The following is a 21,933-nucleotide window of genomic DNA, read 5'->3' as shown; positions in this document are numbered from 1 at the left end:
CCGAGAACACTGTAAACTTTGGCCCGGTGTAACACTAATATCAGCCTACACACATGCGATTATGCAACCAATGCGCAGAGCACGGATACACGATGAATTTAGCACATTACACCTTCCACACACACCCACACACGAAGCTACACAAACTTACTGTACAGACACACACTAAATGCTGTCAGACAGGAGAATCTCCTTGGAGTTAATGTAAATAAGTGTGCCTTGTGTACATACATTTATACACACAGAAGACGTGACTTTTACAACCCTTTAGATGATTTAATTGCCGTCTTTGGGTGTGTTCAAAATAGTATAACATCATACTGCATGTCAAAGTGTTTAGATTTGTGTGTACAGTCTTTTCAAAGTTAGTGAACACATTAATTCAACAAAATATGGGCTACACAAGTTTGGCAAGAATGAGTTTGGTGTGTACATTTGTTTTGATACAGGTACAATAGAGGCGATTGATTAGTTACAAGTGTTATATAAATATTATATTACAAATACATAAATAAAATCAGATAAAGATTTAAACTATATAGGGAGATCAATACTTTCACATTAATGTAATATTCAAGGTTACAGTTAATAGCAGATGTCAGACTGGTTCAGTTTATTTGCTAATTATTTTTATTTATTATCTATCTATCTATCTATCTATCTATCTATCTATCTATCTATCTATCTATCTATCTATCTATCTATCTATCTATCTATCTGTCTGTCTGTCTGTCTGTCTGTCTGTCTGTCTGTCTGTCTGTCTGTCTGTCTGTCTGTCTGTCTGTCTGTCTGTCTGTCTGTCTGTCTGTCTGTCTGTCTGTCTGTCTGTCTGTCTGTCTGTCTGTCTATCTATCTATATTATTATTATTAAATTCAAGAATCATTATCAATTTGTGTATCAATTTCCACACATGCAGTGGTTAAAATAACACTGTATGTGTTCAATTGATTTCAATAAGGTTATTTAAAAGTGAAGTTCTGCTCATCAATCTGTATTCAAATCAAAATTATTGTGTTACAAGGACAAGCTAATTTAGCAGCGCTATTTGTTAGCATTCATAATAATAATAATAATAATAATAATAATAACAGAAAATCAGCTTTCTAAAATGATTTCTAAAGGATCATGTGACACTGAAGACTAACAATCATGCTGAAATCTCAGCTTTGTCAATACAGGATTAAATTACATTTTATATATATATATATATATATATATATATATATATATATATATATATATATATAATTTAAAATTTAAAATTACCATGCTTTTAATTTGTAATAGTTTTTTGCATTAAATAAATACAGTCATGGGGAGTATATGTTTTTCAGGGAAAAAATATTAAATATATATATATTTTAAATTTAATTTAGTACTTCAACTTCAAATAAACTACCCAACTAATAAGCAATTAATAGTCAAATAAAAATCCAAACATTTGAAAATCCGATTAATATTTTATAAAGGTACGCTTTAAAATAATATATTCAGATTTAAATAGTAAATTTTCATTATTGCATTTTGGATTAAATACATTTTTAAAAATGTAAAAAATTATATATTTTTTATAATTATATAACAAATATATATATATATATATATATATATATATATATATATATATATATATATATATATATATATATATATATATATCAATAAATTTAGCATTTTTCCACATTTTGTGATTTTTTTTTTCTTCATTTCTGTGATTATTTATTTTGCTTTTGAATTGCATTATGACACCTTGATCTATCTTCCAACAGTTTTTAACCTTGAAAAGTTTGAAAAAGTGACTTTTATTAACATTATTAATAGTTTAAAGGGGTGGTCCAGGGTGTATTTTTAAGGCTTGGTTGTGTTTATAAGATGCAAAGCAGTGTGTGCTCATGCTTCCTTTGTAGAAATCATGTTATTTTTTCATGTATCTTACACTGATTACATACAGCTACTCAGCTAACATGAAAACGGCATATTTTCATGTCAGATTTCCTAGTTCCTCTGAAAAGCCAGCCCTGGTCAGCTAACATAAAGTGCTGTGATTTGCTAATCGGCTCCACGTCACTAGGAAAAGGATCACGTCAGAATAGCTGTTAGCCATATTAGTTTGTGCCTGAATCAGACAGAAAATGAAAGAGGACACAGCTGAACCTCACGCCTGCTCTCTAAATAAAATCTGACAAGTGTCTTTAACATGTATTTAGAAAAAGCATGCGTAAGTATTATGAAATATTCACTTATCTTTTGCTCATTATATGAGATGCATGGAAAGCAGCTGCATAGAGAGACACTGCAGCGCTGCTGAAGATTGTGGGTGTTTACAGCGGTTTAACTGATAAATATGAATTTATAGCTAAATTGTTAGCAGTGCCTTTCCCAGAGATGGGTTGCGGCTAGAAGGGCATCCGCTGCGTAAAAACTTGCTGGATAAGTTGGCGGTTCATTCCGCTGTGGCGACCCCAGATTAATAAAGGGACTAAGCCGACAAGAAAATGGATGAATGAATGTTAGCAGTGCCAAACAGCATTTCCTTTTGTTTACATCCTTGTTTATGTCCTTGCTACAACATACCGTAACACTAGAAACTGTGGAAGTAGTAGCATTTGGACACCATTTTAGCTTTCTCTGCTGTAACATTACAACACCTGAAGTGTTTGTGATCTCACTAGCCCGGATGTATTTTTTTGTAGTCCCCAAACATCATTAGCTGTAGGCTTTGCTAAGCTAACTCTGTAAAAGCCAATGTTTCCCTTTACATTGAACTTTGAGCGTCTTAGGGTGCTTTCACACCTGTGAATCGATTCAGTTGTTCTGAAACAGAGATTACAATTGTTACATTGTTGCTCTTTGCTCTTGGAGCGGTTCGCTTTCACATTGCAAAGTTTCTAATCGGACCAAAAGAGCTAAAACAAGTCACGTGCGAGTAAACTCTCCTCACATTGGTCAGAGTGTCAGGGTTTATTTTGCAGCGTCCCGCTCAGCTGTCAGGAGAGGTGGTGGTTTGGTGGTGATTGACAGGGTGCGCGCGCGCGACGTGTCTGAGGAGAGATGCGGTGGGGAGGGGTGAGAAGGGTGCGCGACGTAGCCTATTTGCTGACCGGGAGGGAGACGCGAGATTACCGGGAGATCATCACTCGTTTGCGGGCATCCGGAGACTCGCGAAACTTCCCGCCCTACTTATAATTCTCTCTTCATATCGCCGTATGCCTATTACATATCCATAAAACACTGTGATATAACCGCGCTCGGATCGGATCGCTTTCTCACTGCAATCGAACCGCTCCAGGGTTTGTTTCAATCGAGCCGAGACCACCTCACTCAAGCGATCTCGGAGCGATTACTTTGGCGCGGAACAGAGCGCGATTGCCCTGTTCACATATGCCAATCGAACCGCGCTAACTGGGCAGTTCGATATACGTTCCGAAACAAAAGTGTAGGTGTGAAAGCACCCTTACATTCAGAGATGTTATTTATGTTCACACAGCTACATTACACATCAACTAAAGTTTAAAATATTACATTATAGTGGACCACCTCTTTAAACTGGTATATTGTCTGGGTTTGTGTTGTATATTACGCTACATTTTCTGTCATTTCACAGACTTACTTCTCTCTATATTATATTTTATACAATATACTATTTCAAAGTACGTATGTCAATAAAAGTCATTTTGTTCTATTATAGTTGAATTTTCAACATCAAAAGCCAACAGAGCAGAGATCATCCCATAATGCAATTCACAGCCGTAAATAAACAGAGAACCCTTGTGAACCACAAAATACAGAAACTATTAAACCGATATTTTTACACTGTAAATATAAATGACCTAGTAAAGAATTAAACTTTCTTGTTTTCGACAGATCTGCAGGACATTCCCGAAGAGAGTGAAACAGCTACAGACCCCCGGGAGCGTGACGCCTCACACTGCTAATATTTTCATTTTATTTAATCTTGTTTGTTTGTTTATTTGTTTGTTTTTATCAACCCAAGACTGGCCTGGAACAGACTATATAGACTCACGAGCAGGTCTTCCTCCCAAACAGGGAAGAGTCTTATTAGTTTATGAATATTCATTTCATTATAACGTATTTAGTCATCTCCAGTCATTCTGCTTAGAGCTTCTGTGTGGCCGTTTGAGACCTTCGCCTCCTTGGAATCCAGTCATCTTCCAATATGGATTGATATGGATGTGCCAAAGCATGGAGATGGAGTCATGCGAATAATGGGACTTGATAGCAGCATGAAGCGGTTGTCTTAAAATGACCTAAATCAACCAAAAAATACGCGATCCAGCTCAAAGGTACCTGCAGAAATTATTCCGATTTTATTTGTACTGTGTGTTAGATACTCATTAGCGTTTAGTGTACCGATTTGACACATGCTGGAGCACGCAAACCTTAATAGAGCTTTTTTCATTGTTGTTATTGTGTTTTTTAAAAGTGAAATGTTTGTGAGAGGTCATTTTTAATTTATTTATTTTCCTTTATTTTGACATTCAGGCATGTTAAAGGAGTTAGAAAGAAGCCAAAATTACAGAATATATCAGCATAATATACTGGGACCAAAACTACTGGCTCTTTAACTACTATATGACTATTTTTGAAGGATGGAAAGATTTATATTGCACTTCATAGCAATATATAGAAATATATTTACATCCAGAGCAAATAACTGCATAAACCCAGGAAGGTTATTATGATATTGAGTATTATAATAATATTCTGAATGGTTCCTCAGCCCACAGTGTGTGTTAAGGTGGAACTATTATTATTATTTTGTAAATAAAAGATTTATTGACTAAAATAAATCACGTCACCAAAATCTGCCAGTAACGCCAAACGACATTGGACGTGTCTTACTACACTTTTGCTTGTTTTTGACTTTCTTTAGGAATGTTTTACTTGACTTTGTGCCAAACTCTGCTTGGCTGAATATCGCTGAGATTTATATATATATATATTATGCTTTCATTTTAGTCAGTTCAACATTTCAGGAAGCAACGTCTTATAGGAATCATTTGTAGGATAAGATTCTACACATTTTGAAGTAACTACAAGGTAACGCAGGATTTACCGAAGTCGCAAGAAATGTTTATATGGAAAAGGACTGAAACACTGGTGAAATGTTCATGCGATGTTTCAGATATATTGCCGTGGATATAGAATACTGTCGAATAATTAAATCTGCTGATATACAACATCATCCTCATTGTTTTCTTTCATTTTATTTTGTACTTGAAATTCATTTGTATTCCTATTTTTGGTGTCGTACAGTTTTCGAAAATAATCAAATCTCCATTGTTCAAAATCTTAAGCGATTTTACAACTTTTTAACATGCAGTAGTTGAAGTGAAAGCGGATTTGTTTAATATTTCTTCAACATATTTATCAAAAAGCTAAAGTTCTAGCTATCACATTGCAAATTATAGATAGTAGCATTAACTACCTTGGTAACACTTTACAATAAGGTTCATTAGTTAATGCATTTACTAACATGAACTAATCATGTACAACACATGTACAGCATTTATTAATCATAATTAAACATTTACTAATGCATTATTAACATCCAAGTCCATGCTTGTAAACATTAGTTAATGCACCATGAGTTAACATGAACTAACAATGAACTACTGTATTTTCATTAACTAACGTTTACTAACATGAATAAATACAGTAGTAAATGTATTGTTCATTGTTTGTTCATGTTAGTAAATGCATTAATTAACATTAACTAATGAACCTTATTGTAAAGTGCGACCACTACCTTAGAGTTCAAATTATCACTCCCTCAGAGTTTATATGGGAACCACAATAAAAGTGTAAAAATAACACTTTTGAAAGAGTTAACATCAACACTCTAATTAGAAAACTATTATAGTGTAAAATATTAACACCACAAAGGATCAGTGTTATGTGTTAACACTCTTAGGTCAAATTATTAACATTGTCAAAAAATTTTATTGTTTAATATCGACAACACTTTATTAACTATTCAGTTAATGTTTAAGGAAAACAATTCAAAACAGTCACACACTGTATTTTCTCATATTTTAAGCAAAAGGAGCAGTTTTAAGACAGCTTTATTTTCTTTATTTTTAATGTTACATAGCTAGTAGCTACAGAAAAAAATAAAGATGAAAAAAAATGCTTTTCTGCAAGATATTTAAAACTCATGTATATATAACGATTTGGATGTCAAATGTTTATATACAAACATTAAGTACTTTAACTCACCAGTTGCTCCTCATTGCTCCTCGTGGCAAAAGAAAATGGCGTCTGGAAAAATCCTCCAGGGATATGCTGCATAAATTCCCAAATGTAGTAGTTAACACTGTATTAGCGTTAGATACATGTAACTATGACGAGGCAAATCAGCTTCTAACACTGAGAGGGTTGTTTTATCTTTATCCAACTCTAGAATTTCAACACTTTACTCTGAATTACTGCAACACTTGAATTTTAACACTAATGAATTTGCTGTGCAGGCTATCAAATATTGTTACATTACCCAATACAGCACTGTTTTAAGCATTCATAATAACAATATCAATAACAATCAGCGTTTCCCAGTGATGGGTTGCAGCTGATAGGGCATCTGCTCTGTAAAAATAGGCTGGATAAGTTGGCGGTTCATTCCGCTGTGGCGACCCTGAATTAATAAAAGAACTAAGCCGAAAAGAAAATGAATGAATAACAATCAGCATATAGAATGATTTCTAAAAAACTAATGTAAAAAAATAGTATGAACAATCATATGCATTTATGTATATATTATATTATCTTTGCATCAAAATACCAAAATCGAATTACTGCATGTTTCTAATGCAGCGTCTACGGGGCTTAGAGCAAATTTAGCTTTATTCTCTCCTCTGGCTGTCCTCATCAATCTTACACAATTTTTTTTTTCTTTTTCTGAAAGTCTTGATAACACCATCGTGGAGTTTGTCTTTTATTATTTAAGCGAATAATATTGTAAAAAAGGATTTGTTGTACTCTCCCATCCACTGCACTCTGAGTTCACTCAATTATGACACCTTTCACTAGTGAGAAACCCAGAAATGTTAAGAGTCCACCGATTTGTTTTGGGACAACATAAAGGAATTAAGTTTACTTAAATGTTTACAAATTTAGGTGGATTGAACATTAAAGGGTCACGAAACTCCAAAACACATTTTTTGAGCTGTTGACAGTCGTATATGTGTCCCACACTGCTAAAAACACTATTAGGACACCTATATTTCACTAAAAATTGTAAATTGGTTTGTTTTTTCAAGCAAATTCGTACTTCCGGTTTGAAACTAATTTTTGAAGCTGCGTCACGATCATGAGATAATAGCGTGTATTCCAGCATGCAGACTGGACGTCTGTGCCAGAGTGTGCCTTATTACGTCTCAGAGTGTGCTGCATTAATGCATGAGTAAGGCTAGGTTCTAACCAATCAGCGCGCTCTATTGTGCAACTTTTTTAATATTCATTATTGTTACAGTGTTTAGACAACAGAGACACCACGTTGTATTGGCAAAACAAGCGTGAAGTGTTGCTTTTATAGTTTGCTGCAGTTAAGTTTTGTTTTCATTTTCTCTCTGTGAGAGCTCATCTGGACTCACGTGTGGATTAACAGTGTACGCGACGCTCGACAATTTTGTCGCACATAAAACTCAATAATTGTGTTGCTTCAGCTGATTTTAAATAAGCAACTTGAACAAACATCAAATTTAGTATTTATTTCAATTTTGATGTTTTATTAATTTGATTTGATTCTATTATTATTTTATCTATCATGGCTGAAACTGTGTGAGCTAATGATTGAGTCAAAGATTTCTGTTGCGATTGTCTTTTATGATCAGAAAACTAATTTCCACATTACAGTTTGGAGTCTCTAATAATAGTCTCCATACACTACTGGGATTTAAATATAGAAAAATAAATCGGTCTAAACCCTTTCAAACAAATAATATCAGTAATAATAATGAAAGTTCAATGCATAAGTGCGTTTACATATCAAGATCCATCTGCATCCAGATCTTGGTCCCTGTCTAGCAGATAATCCATAAAACAATGTCAGCCAAGAGACGAGTATTAATATCCTGATGGCACAAGCAGCACAGCTGGCATTCAAACACACACACACACACACACACACACACACACACACACACACACACACACACACACACACACACACACACACACACACACACACACACACACACACACACACACACAGACATAGACACACATGTGCTACCTCATATCACTCATGTCCTATGTCCAAAACTAAAAGAGTGTGTTGGAAGATATCGACAAGAGTGTAATATGATAAATTGTCTATCTCTGAATTGCACTGCAATAGCTATTTTCTTTTTCACATGAATAATTATGCAATATATTTCAAACTCTATTTGTATCCTAAACATTGGTGTATGTGCATAATACAAAATATTGTTTTTTCTTTGCTGAGTTGCATTGAATGACAAGCTGATCTATGCTTTGGGGGGTTGCGAGGTTTACATTTGTTCTTAAACAATGATTTTTAACCTCACCGCGGCCCCAGACTCAAAATAGTCTGTCACTAGAACCCGACACCAGCATTGTCTCTTTACACCAGCAGGCACTCTCAGTGGAGCTCACAGTTTCAGACACACACCAATGACTGCTAATCATTATTAGTCAAAGTTTGCTTTCATACTGACATTATGTATTCCATATTTAATTGTTTTCATACTGATACACGACTGCATTCTATATTGATAGGAAGATTTGTGATTATATTAAAGTTTATACAAGTTTAAAGATAAATAGTATGTCAATACTGTTTGATATTATATTGTTTTCATTAATTACTCTATACATAATACACACTGTAAAACCCTTAAAGTTAAGGCAACTCAAACCGTTTGAGGAAATCGATTGCAACAAACCATTTAAGTTTAAAACGAATCCTCGTGAGTATTGTGAACTTAATCCATTTGCGTAAACGAAGCAATTTAAGCACAGTAAAACTCAATAAGTGAAGAGAACTCAAACCAAGTGAGCACTGTAAAACCCATTAAGTTAAGGCAACTTAAACCGTTTGAGGAAACCGATTGCAACAAACCATTTGAGTTAAAAAACGAATCTATATGAGAACTGTGAACTTACTGCCTTTAAGATAAAGTAATGAGGTATTTAATTAACTCATTACCTTCAACAAGTTCAAAACTCTGTTTAAATGAGTAGAATTAACTTTTAAGTCAATTCTAAGTGAACTACACTCATTTCATTTGATAAAGCTAAATCTTAAGGTGATTCTAAAGCACATATTGATGATGAGTAATGAAAAATCAGAGTTAAATGAAAATATAAACTTGATACACAAAAAGTTTAGATAAATTTTGTTTTTTGATATAAAGGTTTGTTTTTAAATGCAAGTTTAGTAAATAAATAAATATCCAGAGTGACTCAGTTTATTCTAGTGATTTATTTGCCCATTCATATAAAATGAAATGCTGCTAAGTATTATGATCATTCTAATTTTATTAGAGTGTATTACACTGGAAAAAAGCTTTCATTCATCCAATTAAAAAAAAAATCAGGGTAATGGTTCACATCTAAATTTTATTACTTGACCCAATGAAAAATAAATAATTTGTCTTAAGCAATATTTTATATCTTCATGAGAACAATTTTATATAACCTGTTACAAAGCATATTTGTCTTGTTAAAAAAGTCAATATAAATTCTCTTTTAAACAAGAAGACATACAGTGCATCCGGAAAGTATTCATAGCCATTCACTTTTTTCACATTTTTTATGTTACAGCTTTACATTTACATTTAGCAGATGCTTTTATCCAAAGCGACTTACAAATGAGGACAAGGAAGCAATTTACACAACTATAAGAGCAACAATGAATAAGTGCTATAGGCAAGTTTCAGGTCTGTAAAGTCTAAGAAAGAAAGTATTAGTAGTATTAGTAATTTTTTTTTTTGGGTACAGTTAGTGTGATATCCAGAGAGGCAATTGCAGATTAGGAAGTGAAGTGGAGACTAAATAGTTGAGTTTTTAGTCGTTTCTTGAAAATAGCGAGTGACTCTGCTGTTCTGATGCAGTTAGGGAGTTCATTCCACCAACTGGGCAGATTGAGCGTGAGCGTTCGCGAAAGTGATTTCTTCCCTCTTTGGGATGGAACCACGAGGCGACGTTCATTCACAGAATGCAAGTTTCTGGAGGGCACAAAGATCTGCAGAAGTGAGAGCAGATAAGAAGGAGCAAGGCCAGAAGTCACTTTGTAGGCAAACATCAGAGCTTTGAATTTGATATGGATTAATATGGATTAAATTCATTCATTACTTCACTCATTTTCTTGTCGGCTTAGTCCCTTTGTTAATCTGGGGTCACCACAGCGGAATGAACCGCCAACTTATCCAGCATATTTTTTACACAGCGGATGCCCTTCCAGTTGCAAACCATCTCTGGGAAACATCCATACACACTCATTAACTCTCATCCACTACAGACTGTGGGGGAAACCAGAGCACCCAGAGGAAAACGACACGAACGCAGGGAGAACATGCAAACTGAATTCATCACCCAAAATCCCAAAATAATGAGAATGTGAAAAAAGGAGTTTTTGAAATTGTTGCAAATTTATTAAAAATGAAAAAACTGAAAAATCACATGTACATCAGTATTCACAGCCTTTGCTCAATACTTTGTTGATGCACCTTTGGCAGCAATTACAGCCTCAAGTCTTTTTGAATATGATGCCACAAGATTGGCACACTTGTCTTTGGGAATTTTTGCCCATTCCTCTTTGCAGTACCTCTCAAGCTCTATCAGGTTGGATGGGAAGCGACGGTGTACAGCCATTTTTAGATCTCTCAAAAAATGTTCAATAGGATTTAGGTCTGGGCTCTGGCTGGGCCACTCAAGGACATTCACCAAGTTGTTGTGAAGCTAATCCATTGAAATTTTGGCAGTGTGCTTTCGGCCATTGTTCAGCTGGAAAATGAACCGTCGCCCCAGTCTGATCTGGTCAAGTGCCCTCTGAAGCAGGTTTTCATTAAGGATATCCAACAATTTCAAAAATCTTTTTTTCACTCAATGTTCATTCATACATTAAAAACAAATTTAGGGTAATGGTTCACATCTAAATTTAATCACTTGAGCCAATAAAAAAATAAATAATTTGCCTTAAACAATATGTTTTAGGTGCAAGAAAGAGTTTCTGTTTAATACGCATGCACTGGCCTGTGTAAGTAATCTTAAACTTTTACATTGGTCAAAACAAATATTTCTTAGTTGAGCTCTTAATCAAAAACATGTAAATTTAACTATGTTTTGAACTTAAAAATATATAAAAAATAAAACAAATACTTTTAAACTGAAAGATACATTTTTAATTGGATGAATTACTGCTTAAAAACATTTCAGTCTATGTATTGACAGTGGCCAGTTTTATATATTTTTTGTTGTTGTTGTTTGTTTTTGTTTTACCACTTTTGAACAAAATTTACTTATTCCTTATTATTTATTTACTTATTATTATTATTATTATTATTATTATTATTATTATTTAAGTGTTTTTTTATTATTTACATTTAATTTAAACAAATATTATAGAGGATGCTAATTCTAAAATATGCATAATCATACAAGAAAAAGACTTTAAAAAGACAGTAAAGAGTGAAACTACAGTAAAAACGCACAAACAAACAAATAAATAAACACAAATATTATAGAATAGAAGAATAAAATAGAATTAAATAGAATGGAATAAATTCTCAGATCAACATTTATCCTATTTGCAGATGCTTTGAGTCAGAGCAACCTAAAAAATAAAGAATTTATCAACTGATTCCTCAAAAAAAGGCAAATAAAGTATCAGACATTATTTCTAATATTACTTCAATAATATTATAATATAAGGGCATCCGCTCCGTAAAACATATGCTGGATAAGTTGGCGGCCCTTTCCACTTTGGCGACCCTAGAAATTAATAAAGGGACTGAGCTAAAAAGAAAATGAATTAATTAATATAATATTTGTAATATATTATTTATATAAATGTAGGACTCCATTATGTGCTCACATTAGAGATGAGTTTTGTTTAATGTATTGTTGGATGTGGTAGAAAAATCGTTAAATATGAAGGTGTTGATTTTGGGCCACTATCTGATTACATTTTAGTACTAAAAACTCTTAAAAGTACAATAAGCCATTTGTTCTGTTAATAAAAATAGATATTGAGGAATAAATCATCCAGATGGCAGTGTGTTTGTGAACGCTGCAAATACAGAAGCCCTGGAGGCAATACGGTCACATAAAGTGCCTTGTTAAGCGCGGTCAGGCAAGATAATGATAGAACTGTATCTCACATTAGAAAAAAAGGCTGTAAAGTGATCATTGTGGCGACTGACGAGCCATAAAGGGAGCCGTGCAGCTGGGGATGCTAGAAATGTAACACACACACACACACACACACACACACACACACACACAAACACACCTGTGCCTGTCACAAATACATTGGCTTTGTCTTATTATAGCCAAACCTCCGCTCTGTCCATTGGTGTCCATTCTTTTAGCCTTTGTCATGTCATGGTCTAGTAATAGAAAAGAAGGATACAATCAAGAGATGTGAATGAATATAAACTTAGAGCAGTTAGAAGTGAACTCTTAAGTATATTATATGCTGTTGCTACAGTTGAAATAAATTTTAATCTTGATTAAAGTCCTGATACTACATTAAACACTCAGGTGGACAAACTAAATACGCCATACCTCAAAAATATTGATGCAGCAATGTTTGTAGTTCGTGGAAGCCATTTCTGCCTTATACAAAGAAAACATTGAACATAAAACAGTCGAAATTGTGACTTAAGTGATTTAAAATTTCAAAATTGACTTACTAGTTAGTATTTTAATACAAACGTCGAAATTATGAACTTACATTGACTATTTAAGTCATAATTGGGGGTTTATTACGAGATAAAAAAGTAACGACAAAAACTGTTCATCAAATCGGTCATCAAATCTAAAATTAATTGAGACGTCAATCAACTCGAAGTGGGCGGGGCTACACTGTTCACGGACACCAAACGAATTCCGGCTTTCTTTCGACGGTCAAAGAGTGTGAGGTAAGAAGTAAATAACTAATAATTATAAAAAAAATATGACACCTTTTAACGATTTAAATGTAAAACTAGACTGCTAATGTGATCGTGATGCAAGCTATTCTCCTTTTTTTGTTATATTTCACCCTTTGAGCTGAAAATTTAATAATTTAGGCCCTGCGTGCTTTACGTAATCCATATCTGAATGCAATAAACACATTATGCATATTTGACTTTTATAAGTATACATATATCAGTTAAAATGAATTACATTCTTGATTTTACTACAAAAACATTACAACTTCACCTTCCAAAAATAGGCCCTCCCAAATTTCAATACAGGATTGCAGCTTTGCCACAACGTCACCACACCAAACAGGACTTGTGACTGTATTAGGTGAGATATAATAGGAAAGTGGGTGTGGTATATTCGATAATAGGCGGGGGGTGATGCCCCCAGATATAAATGACCTCTTACTATCCCTTACTGGGTCTGGTCTCTCTCCACTTTACTCCCTCTCCCTGCACATTCCCCTCTTGACCAGCTCCTGTTCCTAGACCACGAGTCTACTCACCTACTGCACTGACACTTTCTGCTTCTCGGACCGTGAGCCCTTCTCACCAACGCCAAGATGGAGGCCGTCAAGAAGAAGATGATGATGCTGAAGCTGGATAAGGAGAATGCTCTGGACCAGGCTGAGCAGGCAGAGACTGACAGGAAAGCAGCAGAGGAGAGAAGCAAACAGGTGAGGCCGAGGTGGAAAAGTCAATGGTTGTTAAAAATTAAAACTCTTGAATATATTGTTATGCAATTTGGTTATATGTAATTCACAACATATATATTTGTGTGTTTAGCTTTTTTTCTTTTGTGTGTGTGTGTGTGCGTGCGTGTGTGCGTGTGTGTGTGTGTGTGTGTGTGTGTGTGTGTGTGTGTGTGTGTGTGTAAAATTATAATATTAGTAATTCCTATAATAAAGGGATAGTTGGTTCACTCAAAAATGAAAATAAACTCAACCTCAAGTGGTTCTAAACCTTTATGAGTTTCTTTCTTCTGTTGAATGCAAAAGAAGATATTTTGAAGAAAGTTAAACACCCGTAAAGATAAACTTCCATATTAAAAACAGATACTATGGCGATGGAATGGTTACAGGTTTTTAATTCCAACTTTTTAAAAAATATCTTTTAAAATACAGAAACTCATAAAGGTATGAAACAATAAAAGTAAATGATGAACACATTTTTATTTTGGGTTGAACTAACCTTTTATTTCCACTTTCAAAATATGCTAAATTTTACAAATTGCATATATTTTACATATTACAATTTTACAAAGACTTTTTGTCACATAATTTTTTTTGCGATTTTTTGGGGGATTTTCTTAAAATAGGGAAAATGTGAAAATGGAAAGGAAAAGGAAAAAATAAGCAAGAAAGAAAGAAATAAGTTATTTTTAATGGGATGAATTTTAAGATTAATATCAATAAAATTAACAATTGATAATTAATCAATAAAGTTAATAAACTCAACAAGTTTGTGAAGGGAAGATAAAAAGGTCAGTAGTTAAAGTGATTTAAATCAAGTTTTTTTTAAATTGCAATACAAAGGTATAAAAATGTTTTTTCATTGGGGTACTGCAAATATTTAAAGGGATAGTTCACCCCAAATCAAAACATTTGGCATATTTTACTCACTTTTCACTTATCACATAACAACTTTCTTTTTTCCATTGATAAAAAAATATTTTTAAAAATGTTGGAAACCAGTAACCATTGATTTCCATGGTATTTTTGTCAATGCTTCAGGGTTCATTCGGTCATGGAAAATCTAAAACAAGTTATGGAATTTTGACATGGCATTTTTCAGGCCTGGTAAAGTTTTGGAAAAACAGAAAAACCCGCAAGGTTTAGGAAAAGTCGTGGAAATTACATTTACATTTAGTCATTTAGCAGACATTTTTGTCCAAAGTGACTTAAGCTGCGCCCACATTAGAGCTTGTGCTTGCAAAATTCTGTCGTACGGCGCAGCGAAACAGCAGTTAAACAACATGATTAGACATTAATAAAAGTGAGCGATTGCTCCATATTTTAAACTTCTTATTCTAAATTATCTTCTACTGGTCTCACGCAATCATCTGAGCTTGAACTTTCGAATGCTGTGAAATGCAAAATGTGCTTGCGTTTCTAGTCTGCCGCATTCACAGGCCTATGTCTATGGAGCGAAAAAGTGCAGTGTGATTGCGGCTTTATAATAGAAGTAGTTTTACCTACTATTACTAGTTTAACAAACTATTAACGTCTAAAATTAGTTTGACAAATATCTGTATATTAGAATGGAGGTTAGTTGTTTTTGTACCTCTTTTCTTGGCCAAAACCATGCAAACATGCAATCTATTTTTCATTGAAACAAAAAATATATGTATATATTTTTTTATTCAAACGTTTCTTATGATTTATCATGTATATGTAGACATTACATGAAACATTAGGTCAAGGAATTGACTTCAAAGTCCTGGAAAAGTCATGTAATTTTCGTAGTAAAAATGTGAATGAATTCTGATGCTTACTGGTTTCTAACATTCTTCAAAATATCTTCTTTTGTAGATAAAAGAAACTCATAAAGATTTGAAACCACTTGAGGGAAAGTAAATAGTGAGCAAATGTTAATTTTTGGGTCAACTTTCCCTTTAATTATTTGACATTATTTTATTAAAAACCCATATTGTTTAATATATAATAAACATTGTCAGGTGTGGATATGCCCACTGAAACAAATAGTTTTGATAGACATCACAAAGCCAAAGTTTAATTCTGGAGCGAAACAGATCTTAAAATAAGGCAAAGTTGAGCAAAATCCACAAACTGAGACATTATAAATCGATATGTTTGATATAATCTTTACATTTATATACTCTATACACTATATAAATCGAAAACAATGCACCTGGCTAATAGCCACAACTGCCTAAAGACCCCCACTGGAAAAACAGCACCAACTGCAAAGCGGTGTGAAATCTTAGATACTTATCCAAACATTAAGTAGCAGTTGCAAGGCTGTGATCTGCCACTTGAAGAATGCAGGGCAGATAAACAGAGTCTTAGCAAGAGATGGAGAAGGGGCTTGTGGGTAATTCTGAGGATGTGTGAAAGGTTTGAGGTGCCTCTGAGAGTTTTCACATTTGGACATTTCTCATCTTAACTCATCACAAGGAAAGAAGGTGGGCAGAAATACACTGGAAAGTGTCACTTTGTGTCAATTTGAGCTAGAGGTGATGGGTGTGTGAGTGCATTGGTGAAGACGTGTTTTAGTGGGTGTTTTTATACCCATAATACTTCACTCCCCCACTCTTTCAATCACAACCACTGTCAAATATCCCTTCTGTCTTCTCCCAGCATGAGGATGAGCTGATTCAGATGCAGAAGAAGCTGAAGGGAACTGAAGATGAGTTGGATAAATACTCAGAGGCCCTGAAGGACGCCCAGGAGAAACTGGAGATATCTGAGAAGAAGGCTGCGGATGTGAGTGATTGACGATCTCAAAGCAACAAATCACACACACACACACACACACACACACACACACACACACACACACACACACACACACACACACACACACACACACACACAAATACAACTCTTCAAACTTCATCCCGGGATTCTTGTTGGCTCCACCCCTTCATTCCTCTCATTCTCTCCATTCACTCCTTCACAGCTGACACTGCTGCTACCCCTCCTTTTTTTGAATGTGATGACAGCAAGCCAAACTAACTAACCTTTAAATATGTTCATGTTGTCGTCAATGCATTTCAATCTTAAGCAGCATAAATGTAGTCCGATTATTACCATAAATATAGCCTATATATAACTACTATGCAAAAAATGCTCTTCCACACAATTCAAACACAACTGATTACACATTTAAGTAGATTGAACATAAACAATTAAGCTGTTCCCCCAAAAAACACTAGAATTGTGTTGATTCAGTTTATTTTAAATAAGTAGTTTGAACAAGTAGCAAAATTTGTTTTCTTGAGTGTAACAAACATATTTTATTGCACATATAAACATATATTTTCAATCATATATATATTTTATTAATGAAGTTTTAGAATGCTACTGACCTAACACATAATAAGTCTTTAATGAAACAATATCATACAAACAACCACCCGCATATAGCACATTTTTTTCTGGCCCATGCAATCAGCTCTTGCTTGGCCCACATGCCGCAGTGAATTACTGTACATGATTGGACCAAGTCTGGCTTATATACAAGGGCCAAAATTGGACTATATCTGGGCCAAGTCCAACCAAGGTAATAACCCATAACTGGGCCTGAACTGGGCCAGATATGTTAGTGTGTCATGACTGCAATAAATTTGATAAACCCATGAAGCATTTCGCTTCCCCCTTAGCAAATGTTTTCTGGCCAGCTCCGGGCCACACAATACCTTTTCGCTCAGCCCAAGTACTGCAAACTATGACGGTCCTGAAGTGGCCAATAACTGGATTAAAGACAAGGGCCACACATGGGCCATAACTGGCCCGAATCTCAGCCAATTTATCACCCTTAACCAGCCCTGAACTGGGCCAAAACAGGTTACTCCTATAAGTTTATACTTTAACCAGAATCCCAAAATCTGAGCCATAACCCAGCCTAATGTTACCTAAACAATGTGAACAATCCCTACACTGATCTGGCCACTCACCTCCCATCCACAACTGGCCCAAATGTAGGTTGCCGTCATGCATGGCCCACATTCAGCTGACATTATGCATGCTAGTGCCGGCAACACGCCAGCAGTGCCTTAATAAGGCCACATTTGGGCCAAGTCTGTTTGCAATATGTGTTTAGGTGCACTATGGGCGTACTTTTTCTCGAAACAACCTGATTGGTAGATTTTTTTCTTTACTTTATAAATAATTTAATTGTATTTTAAAAGTGGGACAAGATAGGACAGACTTACTTGGTCCACATATAGATTTTAACATCTGTGCCATTAATGAATTTGATATCTGGCCCAAGTCTTGTGTGCCACCTTTAAGTCGGTGCCACCTCTGCCAAGCCTGGGCCATGTTTGGCTCACATGCTGTCTGCCAGTGCCTGATGAATACCTGCTGTCCCAGCTTTATGCCAAATCTGGGCCAGAATTCTTTGCTACCTGCGCAGTGACAAGCAATTCAATGATCACAGTTATTTGTGTTTGATTTAATACAAATTATCAACACATTACAATCATTCATTCTAGAACCATAGCTATGTGCTACACTGGTTGTGCTATATGTTAAGCAATCAGCCCGACAGTAACCATATAAGTCAGTGTAAGTTCAGTTGTCTATGTTTGATTCACTAAAATAGAGTCGGTTATTTAGAATCCTACTATACTGCATGTTATCAGTTACATAAAAAGGGCAGAATCAAAATAACCATAATTTAGGAATTAAAATATGCTTGTAGTGTGTTTTATACTTTGTACAGTAGATTCAGTCACAATGTTGTGGCGCTACTAAATAAATTTTTTTAATTTAAATATTTTGAATGGGCGATGCAGTGGCGCAGTAGGTAGTGCTGTCGCCTCACAGCAAGAAGGTCGCTGGTTCGAACCTCGGCTCAGTTGGCGTTTCTGTGTGGAGTTTGCATGTTCTCCCTGCATTCGCGTGGGTTTCCTCCGGGTGCTCCGGTTTCTCCCAAAGTCCAAAGACATACGGTACAGGTGAATTGGGTAGGCTAAATTGTCCGTAGTGTATGAGTGTGTGTGTGTGGATGTTTCCCTGAGATGGGTTGCGGCTGGAAGGGCATCCGCTGCGTAAAAACAAGCTGGATAAGTTGGCGGTTCATTCCGCTGTGGCGACCCCAGATTAATAAAGGGACTGAGCCGATAAGAAAATGAATAAATGAATATTTTGAATGCAAACACACTTTCAAATCTGAGGCTGTGTCTGAAATCGCCTACTATTCGAGTATGTACTACATTTGAATTTACTACATGACTGTTATAAAAGTATGTACTGTGTCACTTCACTCCCATTGATGAATTCGCTCGCATGGCATAATGTGATAGCATAGCGTCCATCAGATGCACACTTTAGAGTCTTGCCAAAAGTAGTAGGTGACTTTGGACATACTACTCGGATCGCATTCTGTTTTTAACATACTATATAGTATGGAAGTATGTGATTTCAGATGCAGCCACAGTTAGTTTTTGTATATGTTTGAATTATAAAACAGAACCAACTTATTTGAGTCATTCGTTCAGAAATCTACAAAATAGTTGTCCTTTATTTTGTTAATTCACTGAAAAAAAAAACTATTTGTGAGGATAGACTGTGCAAAAAAAGATGGACGACAATTTTAAACTTCCTTTCAGAGTAGAAAAGTAAAGCTAAAATGTGTCCGGCTAGCATCTTTTGAATCTGGGGTCTAAAACCTGAAGCTGCGTTAACACTAGTTCATTTTCATTTTAAAGCAAAATATGCGACTCTCATAACCATTATGCATCCAGCAAGTACAGATGCCACGACATATGTGCCTGACCAGTTAGCAAGAATGCTAACATGCTAAAATGCTAACATATATAATGAGCTTTTCCTTATAAAACACTTCTTAGTCATGTTAGAATTTTAGCATGTTAGCATTCACGCTCACTGGTCAGACGCATATTTTGCCAGCATCCACGCAGAAATGCCAACTGAGTCATCATGTTGAATCAAATTGTTTATTATTGAATTAATGTTATCTGGCCTCACTTTTCAAGACACGTGCTCAATTGATTGTGAGAATAATTCTTTCACAATCAGATCACACTGAAAGGGCTGCATGCTGTTGATACGGCCAAAGAATATCCGACTTTTACAAATGATTTGAACTAAAAAAAAACTTTGTAAGTAATTTCTGTTGATAATTCAATTTCACTGCTCGAACATTTTTGGATTGCTCTGTACATTAATGTACATTGATTAAATATAGTTTAAAAGGCTGCAACTTACAAGAGGTGGCAAAAGCGTGGGTGATTGCCTGCAGACCTCTGTGAGAAAATTGCTACCTTGAGACTGCTGATGTAGAAGCAGGACTGTAAATCAGTGTTTGTGAGAGGAACGCAGCAAGAAAGAACATTCCAGACATGAACAGACACTTGCTTGAAGTTTAAACCCTTATGTGAGTGTTGAATTTCTTAGATAGTCACATTTTGGTGTTTTTTTTTTTTTTTCGAAAAACAATAGCCTTTATCTTTTTCCATTTTTTCTTCAGGGATTTATTTCAAATCACTTCATTGTTAAATTCCATTGTGTAACTGGACTCTCTCTTTGACGTGCTAAACTAAGACTGTGCATCACAGTCACCCCGTTACACAAAGTATTTCTATCTATTGCCTGTCATTGTCCTTTTGTTCTGGGTCTGGATATAGCAGGCGCACCTGTTGTCATAAAGTTCGGCCTTCGTGTCGTTCATGGAGTGAATACCACAGGCTTTAAAGGGTGTGTGTGTGTTCTACATTGTCTAGAACTAAATTAGAACATAATACATAAAGCATAAATGACTTAAACTGGCCAGGCTGGGTTACGAGACAGCATTCAGATTTAAAAAAAAAAACTATTTGCTGACCATCTAAATCAGTTGGTTTGGCAGACCACAAGACCATCTCTCTTTGACCTTAAATGGATAGTTCAACCAAAAATGAAACTTACTTTATCGTTTATTCTTCTTTGAACTGTTTTAAATGAGTTAAGACTTTCTTTCTTCAATGAAAAAAAAATGATGTCTGCAAAACTGTTGCAAATAATTTATTTGTGTTCAATTTAGACTTAATTATAAATCAAACTTAATTTGTTTGTTTAAATTCAGCCCAAATAAATTGTTTACAGCCACTTAACGTAAAAAAAAATAGTAAATCCAAGGAATCATTTCTGAATCATTTTTTCAGTGTTCTTTTATATGCAAAAGAAGACTATATTGAAGAATTCTGATTGCTGATATCCATCGACTTTCATAGTAGGAAAAAAGATGCTATGAAAGTCAATGGGTTCCAACTACGAGCATTCTTCAAAATATCTTCTTTCGTGTTCAACACAAAAAAGAAACTCAAATATGTTTTGAACAAGAAAATGGCAGAACTTAAACTCTGGGGTGAACTATTCCTTTTCTATCCTGAAAAAGATTTTCACCTTAGAACCTTTAAGACAATCTTTAAAGTTGTAATGTGAGCAGGATTTATTGATTTGAATCTGGCAACCCCTATTCAAACAAGCAACATGAGAACAGTAGCTTTAAAGAGAGGGTGAGTGTGGGTTGCCTTCATCACAGCTGTCGCTTCAAAATCTATTTTCACCCCAACCTTGAGTCAAAACTTCACCAGTAACATAACACGCATAACAGTAACAAAAAAAAAAAAAAGAGTTTAGCTGTAAACCCAACTGGATTTAGAGCTAACGTGGGGTCTAATTAGTCATTCATTGTCATGCAGTGTGAGCTTGACAGACAGGCAGACTAGACACAGTGATCCGGTTTGAATCTGAGGGTGGATCCTTTAAATAGAGCTCTGAGCAGAGCTGACTGACAGTAATGGTGAAAACGTGAAAGGTCAGTAAAAAGCTTTCTGGGAAAAATGTAACTGAAATAGTAAGAATGCTGTCACAGTTCTTGGAGTCTTTTAAAAGATTAAATCCTTCCTCAGCTGCTTTGAGAGGGTCATGGGGTCCTATCATGTTGGTTTAAGTCAGCAAGTGTTTATGTGAGTGTGTCTTGGAGGTCAGAGTGTAAAACCATGCGCCTTGTCACCTATAACCTGTAATGTCAACAGATCATTCAAGATATAAGCTTCCGATCAGCCAA

The 21,933-nt window shown here is 35.0% G+C and overlaps 2 protein-coding genes across 9 annotated transcripts in view; both read left to right on the top strand.

Annotated features, from left to right (window-relative positions):
- The window catches only part of arhgef2a (Rho guanine nucleotide exchange factor (GEF) 2a), a 118,157-nt gene extending 112,950 nt beyond the window's left edge, over positions 1 to 5,207 (top strand). For all 4 annotated transcript variants that reach the window (NM_001423384.1, XM_073930602.1, NM_001081631.2 and 1 more), the window contains one exon: positions 3,866 to 5,207. In NM_001423384.1, coding sequence (NP_001410313.1) covers positions 3,866 to 3,936 — 71 coding nt within the window. In that variant the 3' untranslated portion in view covers positions 3,937 to 5,207. The remainder of the gene's footprint in view (positions 1 to 3,865) is intronic.
- An 8,361-nt stretch (positions 5,208 to 13,568) lies between these two features.
- tpm3 (tropomyosin 3) overlaps positions 13,569 to 21,933 on the top strand; it is a 42,758-nt gene continuing 34,393 nt past the window's right edge. For 4 of the 5 annotated variants that reach the window (XR_012394488.1, XM_005159376.3, XM_005159375.3 and 1 more), the window contains exons 1-2: positions 13,594 to 13,850; positions 16,494 to 16,619. Coding sequence is in view for 4 of the 5 variants with exons in the window: in XM_005159376.3 (XP_005159433.1) it covers positions 13,737 to 13,850; positions 16,494 to 16,619 (240 nt within the window). In the remaining variant the exon portion in view is untranslated. Of the gene's footprint in view, positions 13,851 to 16,493; positions 16,620 to 21,933 lie in introns of all 5 variants that reach the window. The other variant, NM_205676.2, reaches the window with a different exon arrangement.

The sequence above is a fragment of the Danio rerio genome, chromosome 19 (genome assembly GCF_049306965.1).
Source record: "Danio rerio strain Tuebingen ecotype United States chromosome 19, GRCz12tu, whole genome shotgun sequence".
Taxonomy (NCBI): Eukaryota; Metazoa; Chordata; class Actinopteri; order Cypriniformes; family Danionidae; genus Danio; species Danio rerio.
Note: the sequence above shows the minus strand (reverse complement) of the source record. Positions and strands in the feature narration are given on the sequence as shown.